The sequence below is a fragment of the Rhodamnia argentea genome, chromosome 4 (assembly GCF_020921035.1).
Source record: "Rhodamnia argentea isolate NSW1041297 chromosome 4, ASM2092103v1, whole genome shotgun sequence".
Lineage (NCBI taxonomy): Eukaryota > Viridiplantae > Streptophyta > Magnoliopsida > Myrtales > Myrtaceae > Rhodamnia > Rhodamnia argentea.
The window spans coordinates 10,726,701-10,737,761 of record NC_063153.1 but is presented as its reverse complement, the minus strand read 5'-3'; the positions used below and the strand labels follow the sequence as shown (position 1 = coordinate 10,737,761).

The 11,061-nt window shown below is 38.8% G+C and overlaps 3 protein-coding genes across 3 annotated transcripts; all 3 read left to right on the top strand.

The window, feature by feature from the left end:
• Window positions 1–891: 891 nt before the first annotated feature.
• LOC115726990 (lachrymatory-factor synthase-like) lies at window positions 892–1,401 on the top strand. The gene has a single exon (XM_030657091.1). The coding sequence runs from the start codon at window positions 892–894 to the stop codon at window positions 1,399–1,401; it is 510 nt and encodes a 169-aa protein (XP_030512951.1).
• A 3,080-nt stretch (window positions 1,402–4,481) lies between these two features.
• LOC115726991 (lachrymatory-factor synthase-like) lies at window positions 4,482–4,991 on the top strand. The gene has a single exon (XM_030657092.1). The coding sequence runs from the start codon at window positions 4,482–4,484 to the stop codon at window positions 4,989–4,991; it is 510 nt and encodes a 169-aa protein (XP_030512952.1).
• A 3,946-nt stretch (window positions 4,992–8,937) lies between these two features.
• LOC115727005 (lachrymatory-factor synthase-like) lies at window positions 8,938–9,624 on the top strand. The gene has a single exon (XM_030657110.2). It carries the CDS (start codon window positions 8,965–8,967, stop codon window positions 9,469–9,471), a length of 507 nt encoding a protein of 168 aa, XP_030512970.1. The 5' UTR covers window positions 8,938–8,964; the 3' UTR covers window positions 9,472–9,624.
• The last annotated feature ends 1,437 nt before the right edge of the window (window positions 9,625–11,061 follow it).

Sequence of the window (11,061 nt, the reverse complement as noted above, 5' to 3'; positions counted from 1 at the left end):
CACAATTAATGTAACCTAATCGGATTTAAGCTAGTAAGTCACATAGATAAATGTTTGTTAATTTATATAAGAGTTGATAAATTTTAGACGTTTATAAGAATACAAATAAAAGTTGGCAACCAATAATCCAAGTTGAACGAGATAAACATTAGCGGTAACTTACATAAGAGTTCATAGCGAAAAAAATAATCGGTAATTTAATTGAAAACGAAATTGGAAAGTCACTTAATTAAAAATTGACAAATCATACAACAGTTAGTACATACAAAGTTGTCACCCCCGACCCCACCCCCCCGGGTCGTTTCTCCCATATTTAGATAACGATTTGGAATATAATTTAACCAATGCCTGCCATGAGGGGAGACAACTGAAGCCCCTACTTCTTAGGTCAACGTAAATATTTTTTTTTTAACATCATCATTATATTGACAACGTGAGCATCAACTACTCCGGACGTGAGCAAATCCTTAAATTAATCCGTCTGAATTCTGGGATATAAAATTTTTTGGGGGTATTTCTTACGATGAAGAGAAGAAAAATATTTTCTCTTAACTTTGAGGGGTAAGATAAACTCATGTAGCAATGATTCGCGCTTGAAGTGAGATAACGGAGCTTTTGTATCGTTGACCTGTATTTCGCACAATACCTTATAACCGACTTGTCGGTTGCAGTCCCTAAAATAATTGTCCTAAAGGGATTGGCGGGTACGCCAACTTCAGGAGAGTTGCAAATACTAATTTATAATCTTTCCATACCTGTCGTTATGTCATGATTGAGAGTTGCAATCTCAATCAATAATTAAGTGCCACGTGGATTCTCTAGCACCATCCCCAAGAGTCTATATATGTAAGCTGTACATTCAGTCTCTTCTCATGTAAAGTGTCGGCATAAATGGGGTCCCAATTAGGCCACAAGTGGGAAGGCAAGGTCTGTGCTAGAGTCACAAAGGCTAGTGCAGACCAGATATGGCCTCTCTGCACGGACTTCTTCAACCTCCACAAATGGTTCCCAGGCCTATCCGATTGCCACGGCATCCAAGGCGAGAACGGCGAGCCCGGCTGCATGCGGTACTGCTCCGGCTTCTCCCTCTCGTCCGAAGGCGCCGGCGAAGTCGGCGAGAACCGTCCTATCAGCTGGGCCAAGGAGCGATTGGTCAGTATAGATCATGTCGGGCGAAGCCTAAGCTATGACATGTTGGATAGTAACATCGGGTTCAATTCGTATCTAGGGACGATCAGGGTTGTCTCCAACGACGGCGACGGCGATGGCGGGTGCACGATCGAGTGGTCGTTCTCCGTCGATCCGGTGGAAGGGTGGGTGCGCGAGGATTTGGTGAGGGAAGTATATGAGGCGGGATTACAAGGCATGGCTAAGAAAATGGAGGATTCATTTGCGAATTAAATTAGCCAATAACTATGGTGCTTGATTTTATGTAGTCTGCTTTTGTTTAATGCTGGTTTTGGGCCTTTCGTTGGTGTGATGCAAGTCCCTTTTTCCCATTTTTATCTTTTGTCCCTCCATACACGTCCTTGTAATAAAAGGTTGCAGGGTTGGTCGACCGGTACTGCTTGTGTTTTTATGCGTAAGTGCATGAAAGGTTTCAAAATTTGCAGGTAGAAGTGCAATCAATCTAAAAATCAGTAAAATCGTGCAATCAAACTTTTTTAACGTAGGTAATTTTGTTCTATTTTATCATTTATCAATTTCCTTTTTCATTTTCCTTCTTGCTCGAGCAGAGTCATCATTAACAACCGTTGCCACCGCTGGCCACAGTAGATAGACCTACATCTAGACGTGACCAGCTTGTCTAAACCGCCGGTTCTGGTTCCTAGAAAATGTGGAACCGGCCCCTTCAAAGGGCCGGTTCCGGTTTCGGTTCGAATCGCCCTGTTCTCGGGCTCAACGACTCTTTTCTCCCCGCCCCCCCTCCCCCTTTTTTTTTTTTTAAAAAAGGGCCGGTTCCGGGCCTCTGGTTCCATTTAGCCATGTCTACGTGCATCCATTGCGGCCGACACAGCCACCACCACCACCACCTGCGCCGGCCCTCTCATCGAGTCTCCTTGTAGTCATCAAAGAGCGCGCTTACTTTAACATCTTAAATTGGAAAAAGAAGAATGGAACTCCATCAAAATCCTTTTCCTTTGAACAGATCAAAACAAAATCAAACATTTGAAAGTAGAAATCTAAAACCTGTTGGCTATGTGGTGAAACCATCAAAGATGGAAAGATATCAGAAGATGGAGAGAACTCTGATGGATGGGGAGCGTCCATCGTGATGCTCCGATTGTCCTCCACCTCTTCTCCTCCGAAATCCCCAACGAGAAGAGAGAGAGAGAGAGAGCTTACACGATTCCCATGCCACTTCCGGAATTTGCCTTCTCACACACAGACAAGAAATGCTGTCGCTAAGAAGAGCATAGTCCAACCCTTTGATTCCCATTGGCAATGCGAAATATACCTTCTCATGCCCCGACAACTAGTGCCTTCAGTATTTCAATATTGTGCATCTAATGCTAAGGCTTCGTTTGTTTCGCGGAAGATGAATGATCTGGAAAATATTTTCCTAAAAGAATCGCTTGCATGGCTTGTCTGCGACAATTTATGTATAAATGTTATCCTGAACGATGAAAATTGTTTCGTTCATTCATTTTTGTAAGAGATACAGGCGATTGTTTTTAAGAGAATATTTTTCAAAATCATTAATTTTTCACAAAATAAACGGAAGCTAGATGCTAATTGATGAAGCCTCTATTCCTGTGGCCATTTGGCTAGTGAGCAAAGGAAAAAATGGGAAGGAAATAGTGAGAAGCTGTAGTCCCGACCAGATATGGCAGCTTCTGCAAGATTTCTTCAACCTTCATTTAAAAGTGATAAACCAAATAGAAAAGTTGATAAATTTAAAAAGGAATAACTAGACATTGGCGAGCAACTCAAATGAAAGTTGGTAACTCAAAATTAGTTGGTAACTCCAGTCATGCAAAAAAATGTTGGTGATTTCGTTGAATACTGGATAGATTTGAGGCGTTAATAAGAAAAAGAAAACAATATTTTGTGAAAGATATGAGAGGGTTTTATTGTCAGCACTAAAAAAAATTGGTAATTTGGGGAAAAAGCATAGGTAATTAACTCAAAGAAGAGTCGATGATGTAAACTAGTTGGTGTTTTAAACGGAGAAATGTTGGTAATCAACATTGAGGTTAGTAATTTCTAAAAACAGTTGGTAAGTTTCGAAAGTTGAAAAGAAAGACAAATAGAAGTGGTAACTCAGTAGAAAAGTTGGTGAATATGAGCAAAAGACAAATATCTAACGCCTAAACAATTTAATGAGATTTGATGAACTAAAACTATTTGTAACATAATCAAAGAAAAGAAGTAGTTTACTCAAAGAAATGTTGGAAAGTTTGTATAATAGTTGTTAGTAAACTTAAGCCATTAGTAAAGAAAGGAAAGTAAAACATAAGAGGTCTTTTGTTGAGATAAGAGAAGTTAGTAATTTAAAACAGCCAATTAAAGTAGATAACGCAAAACTAGTTGATAACCTGATCGGAAAAAAAAAAAATTGGTGACCAATCTAACTTGGTAAGCAACCAAAATGAGACTTGATACATCACAATTAATGTAACCTAATCGGATTTAAGCTAGTAAGTCACATAGATAAATGTTTGTTAATTTATATAAGAGTTGATAAATTTGAGGCGTTTATAAGAATACAAATAAAAGTTGGTAACCAATAATCCAAGTTGAATGAGATAAACATTAGCGGTAACTTACATAAGAGTTGGTAGCGAAAAAACTAATCGGTAATTTAATTGAAAACGAAATTGGAAAGTCACTTAATTAAAAATTGATGAATCATATAACAGTTAGTACATACAGAGTTGTCACCCTCCCGTCGTTTCTCCCATATTTAGATAACGATTTGGAATATAATTTAACCAATGCCTGCTATGAGGGAGACAACTAAAACCCCTACTTCTTAGGTCAACGTAATTTTTTTTTTTTAACATTATCATTATATTGAAAACGTGAGCATCAATTACTCCGGACTTGAGCAAGTCCTTAAACTAGTCCGTCTGAATTTTGAGATATAAAATTTTTTCAAGGTATTTCTTAAGATGAAGAGAAGAAAAATATTTTCTCTCAACTTTAAATGGCAAGATAAGCTCCCGTAGCAATAATCCGCGCTTGAAGTGAGGTATCGAAGCTTTTGTATCGTTGATCTGTATTTTGCACAGTATTTTATAACCGACTTGTCAGCAGTAGTCCCTAAAATAATTGTCCTGAAGAGATTGGTGGGTGCGCCAACTTCATGAGAGCTGCAATTACTAATTTATAATCTTTCCATACCTGTCGTTATGTCATTATTGAGAGTTGTAATCTCAACCAATAATTAAGTGCCACGTGGAGGTTCAAGCACCATCCCAAGAGTCTATATATGTAAGCTCTGCATTCAATATCTTCTCATTGAAGTGTTGGCATAAATGGGGTCCCAATTTGGTCACAAGTGGGAAGGCAAGGTCTGCGCTAGAGTCACAAAGGCCAGTGCAGACCAGATATGGCCTCTCTTCACGGACTTCTTCAACCTCCACAAATGGTTCCCAGGCCTATCCGATTGCCACGGCATCCAAGGGGAGAACGGCGAGCCCGGTTGCGTGCGGTACTGCTCCGGCTTCTCCCTCTCGTCCGAAGGTGCCGGTGACGTCGGCAAGAATCGTCCCGTCAGCTGGGCCAAGGAGCGATTGATCAATATAGATCCTGTCGAGCGAAGCCTAAGCTATGATATGCTGGATAGTAACATCGGGTTCAATTCGTATCTAGGGACGGTCAAGGTCGTCTCCAGCGACGGCGTTGGCGACGGCGGGTGCACGATCGAGTGGTCGTTCTCCGTCGATCCAGTGGAAGGGTGGGTGCGCGAGGATTTGGTGAGGGAAGTATATGAGGCGGGGTTGCAAGGCATGGCTAAGAAAATGGAGGATTCATTTGCGAATTAAATTAGCCAATAACTATGGTGCTTGATTTTATGTAGTCTGCTTTTGTTTAATGCTGGTTTTGGGCCTTTCGTTGGTGTGATGCAAGTCCCTTTTTTCCATTTTTATCTTTTGTCCCTTCATACACGTCCATGTAATAAAAGGCTGCGGGGTTGGTCGACAGGTACTGCTTGTGCTTTTATGCGTAAGTGCATGAAAGGTTTCAAAATTTGCGATAGAAGTGCAATCAATCTAAAAATTAGTAAAATCGTGCAATCAAACATTTTTAACGTAGGTAATTTTGTTATATTTTATCATTTATCAATTCTTTTCCTTTTTCATTTTCCCTCTTGCTCAAACAAAATCATCATTATCAATCGTTCCCACCGTTGGCCACAGTAGACAGCTCAATTGGGCCAATGAGCGGCTCCTCATGATGGGCCCTAGAGAAAAGTGCTTCAGCTATGAGGTCTTGGATGGCAATATTGGCTTCAAGTCCTATGTTGCCACAATTAGAGTGATCCCCATGAATGATGGGGATGGTAGCATGGTTGGGTGCGTGACTGAGTGGTCATTTGTGTCGGATCCAGTTGAGGGTTTGGGGCTCCAAGATTTGAGCACTTACGTTAATTTTTACCTCCAATATATGGCCAAGAAGATAGAAAGTGGAATTCAAGAAGCTTGCGGGTGGAGTGAGAAAGATGTGATTCCTCTAGTTGATTAACTATGCATGCTTTAATAATTTCAATATGATTGCGTTTGAAATCTTAAAATCGTGTTTTGCATTTCTTGAAGATCTAATCTCGGCATGAATCTCGTTTTTCTTTGCTTCATACTTTTTTCTGACAATAGATTTTGCCATTCAAACCTAATTTACATAATGAGTTTGTTAGATGTCTCTAATTTACTATGTGTTGGGAAATGACGGAAGACAATAGATTTTTCCATTCAAGCCTAATGCGACAAAAAGAAAACACCAAAAAAAAAAAAATCAACAAGGAATAAAAAGGACACTGGTGATATTTGTCGTTAGGTCGAGGGTCAATATGTACTCCCCCGAAGAGAGTCACCCGCAAAGAAAACCATTATGAATCTAGAGATTTAAGCGTTAAAATTGCTCAATCACTGTAAAGTGTTTCTCAGTCCAATCCATATAACACTCAAAGCAAATCTACAATTGTATCTCATAATCTTCCGTGAAGAACTCGTTCGAAAAGATCACAGAGAGAGAACATTAACACTCCTATCCTTTGCTCTAATGTATACTAACCGAGAAATTTTTTGTTTCTATGTTTTCTTATATGACTTGAAGACTAACACTAGGAAACTTGAATTTTCTTCATTGTATAATTGGGAAAAGGACACTTTTAGTGCCAAAAGTTGTGTACGGAGATCACTTTGGTGCTAAAAGTTTCAATTGAATCATTTTAGTGCCAAATTTTTTAAAAAAAGATCACTTAAGTGCTAACTCCAATATACTTCGCCGGAAATCTGACATGGCACTTTTTTTTTTATTAATATACAATGCTGACGTGGCTCGCTAGAAGTCCACGTGGCATTTTTTCAAAATTTGAATTTTTTATTTACAATAATTTGAAAAAAAATCTGAAAAATTCAAAAAAAGCTAAAAATTCAAAAAAAAAAAAAAAGGATTGCAGATCAGGCGGCGAGGGTTATAGCAAACCCTCGCCACTTGATATGCATTTTTTTTTTTTTGTGCTTATTTCAATCTATTTTAAGTAAAGTTTTTATTTTAAAAATTTTCTGTTAATTTTTATTTTTTAAAATATAATTTTATTTTTAAAAAAATTTTGAAGTCCATGTGGAAGCCCACGTGGACTTCATTTTTCTTAAAAAAATGCCTTTTAAATTTTAAAAATTAATTAAAAGTGCCACTTATTGAGAATGGCTAGAACTTTTTGTCGGAGGCACCAAAGTGACCATTTTGTTTCCGACTTGATACTTAAGTAATCCGATTAAAACTTTTGGCACCAACGTGATCTCCGTACATAACTTTTGGCACTAAAAAGTGTACTTTTCCCTTGTATAATTTATTTAGGATCAAACTTTACCAAATTTTGTACTCGACTAGATATGCTTGGAGAGAATGTCCCAATCACAAGACATTCAAAATTACCTTCTTTTAATGTATGTTCTGGCGCCAAACAAAAAAAAAAATGTTACTGAAGCGTGAATCAGATGGAGTCCCAATTAGGTCCCAAGCGGGAAGGCAAGGTGTCTACGAGGGTCACAAAGGTCAGGGCAGACCAGATATGGCCACTCTTCATGGACCTCTTCAACCTCCACAAATGATTCTCAGGCCTATCCGATCGCCACAGAATCCATGGCAGGTGCGGCGAGCCTGGTTACAGGCAATATGACACCGGCTTCTCCCTCCCAATCTCGCCGTCGGCGACAATCCCTCCCCATCAATTGGGTTCAACGAGTGATTGTTCAGTGTAGATCCGATCAAACGAAGGTTAACTTGCGAGATGGTGGACTCTAACATGAGGTCCATTTCATACGTGTCGACGATTAAGATTAACTCTAGCGACGGAGACGTCAAAGGTGGATGCATGATCGGATGATCGTTCGCCATCGATCGAAAAATAATGATAAAGGACGTGCATCGGTTTATGATTTTTTTATGGTAAAAAAAATAATTTGTGGTAAAGGTGTACTAGTTTGGTTTTAATGATAAAAAAAAATAGTTTGGGACAAATTAATCACATATATACCAGTTTGAAATTTTTTATGGTATTAACTCTCACGTTAAAAGACGTGCGGTCTTTTTTGACCTATAGTGCTTGTGTTTTTATGGATAGGTGCACAAAAGGCTCTAAAATATGCAGTAAACATGCAATCGATCTTAAATTAGTAAAATTATGAAGTTGAATTTGTTTATGAAGTCGTTAGTTTTAAGCTACCGAAAAATTTTACTTACATTATTTGAATAATTTCTTTCTACTTAGAATCCGATACATTTGTCATTTTGTACTATTTTTATCATTTGTCAATTTTCTTTTCCGCGTCTTTTTTCCCTCTTCCTTGAACAGAATCACAAGAGAATTACCAAAATAGCTCTATACTTATTGTAATTATGTCAATTCAGTCATAAACCTTTTGCATTTGTACCAATTTATTCCACTTGGCCGGCCAATGCGTCCGTAGCACTCTTGGTGCCGACGTGAACTTTTGCAAATAATATTTTAATAATTTTTGAATTTGTATGATTTTTTTATTTTTTCCTTTCCTTTTTATTTTTTTTTTCAAACCCTTAGATGGGTGAGGGCCAGGACACTCTCGTTGGCCATAGGCATGCGACAAATTTACCCCAAACTACATAAAAATCATAAACTTGTATCCGTGTGACATATTTACCTTAAAATTTGGGATAACCGTATCACATGCCTATGAATTTGGGGTTTTAGATGTCACAAAAAAATAATTCGGGGTAAATATGCCATATGGATATAATTTTGGTCACAAGAAAAGCTTGGGAAAACGTGTCATAGGTACAAGTTTAGGGATTTTAGTGTCACAAAAAAAAAGTTCGAGATAAATGTGTTACAATAGGCACGGTTTACAGTTTTTGGTGATTTTTTCACATTAATATTTAACATTCAAGATTTGACTTTCCTTCACCACTGAGTATTCCCAGTTTTGAAAACATCTTGGCATGGACAATTACACCACTTGGGCTCTGCACAAAGCCAAATGCTTCTCGCTCACGGTCACAAAACGTGAAAAAAAAAAAATGTCCTCATTCATTTTATTTAGAAGCTTTATAGACTGTCTTCCTCCTTTTTTCCCTTGTTTGTTTGTATACCAAGACAAAGGGAATCTAGCTACCACAAGAGAAAGGGAATCAACTAGCTACCGCAAGAGAAAGGGATCTAATTGTCCCTTGTTTGGGCCTCTTCTTATAAATGTCTCCATCTTTGCGATAAACCCAACAACACTCTCTCTCTCTCTCTCTCTCTCTCTCTCTCTCGCAATGGCAGAAGAAACCCAACCAAGATGGGAAGCCAAGCTCATTGCTGAGCTGAAAGGGCCAACACCAGACCAAGTGTGGCCACTCTTGGAGGACTTCTGCAACCTCCACAAGTTGCTTCCCACCCTCGACACGTGCCACCGAGTCGAGGGCGTCCAGGGCCAGCCTGGCCTCGTCCGGTACGTTGCCTCCACCATGTCCGGCGACGATTCAGACTCGTCCAAGGTCAAGTGGGCCAACGAGCGGCTCCTCATGATGGACCCTAGTGACAAGTGCTTCAGCTATGAGGTCTTGGACAACAATCTTGGGATGAAGTTCTATGTTGCCACAATTAGATTGATGCCCATGAATGATGAGGATGGTAAGATGGTTGGGTGCATGATTGAGTGGTCTTTTGTGGCTGATCCTGTCGAGGGTTGGGGGTTCCAAGATATGAGGTCTTTCTTTGATTTTTGCCTCCAATCTATGGCCAAGAAGATCGAAAGTGCAATTCAGGAAGCTAGTGGGTGAAGTGAGAAAGATGTGATTCCTCTAGTTGATTGACTATGCATGCTTTCAATAATTTCAGCAAGATTGTGTTTGATATCGAGGTTATGTTTTGCATTTCATGGAGATCTAATCTCAACATGAAGTTCCCTTATCTTTGCTTCATCTTCTCTTCTAAATTGTAATTTGCGTACTAATGATTAGATTCTTCCAATAAACTATGTTGGCTTATCTCTTGTGTTGTTTCTATATATTGATTTTTTTTTCCTTTTTTGAATTTTATAATCCGTTGATTAGGTTGTAAGATAGAGGTAGCCAGTCCCCCACCTTCTAAGCATCTTATGCCAACGTGGTGAAGCGATTTTGATTCCATGTGCTCACTACGAGAATTTTACTTCCACGGTCCTTATCAGCTAAGCTGGCTTTTTGCTACTTCAGCAGCCAATTTGTTAATATGTGCAAATCAAATTAGTTGTTCACCATCACATGTTGCTCCAATTTCCATAATGCATTAGTTCAATGTGTGTAATAGAAGTTAATAAATCTTGCAATTGAAACATAAATCGAGAAGAAGAAAGTATTAAAGAAACCAATAAAAAGACAATAAGGACACCGTAGCTTTATGTGATTTGGTCGAAACGTGGATACTTACTTCACGGAGAGAGTCATCGCAAAGAAAGCCACTTTCAATTTTGGAGAATTGCAGAATTATAATTGCTCGATCATCTCCCAAGTATTTCCCAATCCCATATAGCACTCAAAACAAACCTACAATTGTTATCTTATAATTTCTCTTAAAGAACTTTCCCAAAAAAACTCATAGAGAGAAAACCTTAACGCTCCTGTTGTGTGCTCTTTATGTATACGAACCGAGAAAATTATATATATATAAAATTGTTAGATCCACCGCTAGCACAACAGGACTTTTGTACACTCACAAACGGATTATGGACATGTATACTTGAAGGTAAATATGTAACCAAATTCTTTCACGTGGCAATCAACCAATGATAAATCTGTAAACCACACCAACAATGGGAAAAAGTACCAAAAAAGTTCTAAATCTATTCATTGGTACGCCTTCAGTCCTAAATATTGCAATTAAACCAATACAGTCATAAACCTTTTTGCATTGGTACCAATTTAGTCTATCCGGTCAATTTTGGCCGGAAATCACCGACGTGGACGCCGACAAGATTGCGTAGGATGGCCGGTGCTAACGTGGATATCTTATTATTAATTTTTTTAAAATTATTTTTTAATTATTCTTTTTTTTCCTTTTTTTCGAAAATTTGGCTTTGGCTGGGGGTCGGGAAGCTGTGGTTTTCAGAGGAAAACATGCAATGCCTTTAAGATTTCTTCCCAGTTGAGCTTAACACGCACAATTTGTTGATTAATCAGTGAAGAGTGTTGACCAGTGTCATCTCCATGAGAGAATAAACTCATAAAGCAAGTCAATAGTGGAATCAAATTCAATTAAATGACAGTAGCAATAATTTGTTGATTAATCAATTAGGGTTTGGTTGGGCTGGAGCCGGAGCGACGGCTTCGTGTGCTTTCCGATTCCATAGAGGGAAGGAGGAGGAGAGCTGGAGGTACTGGTCCTTGAAGATG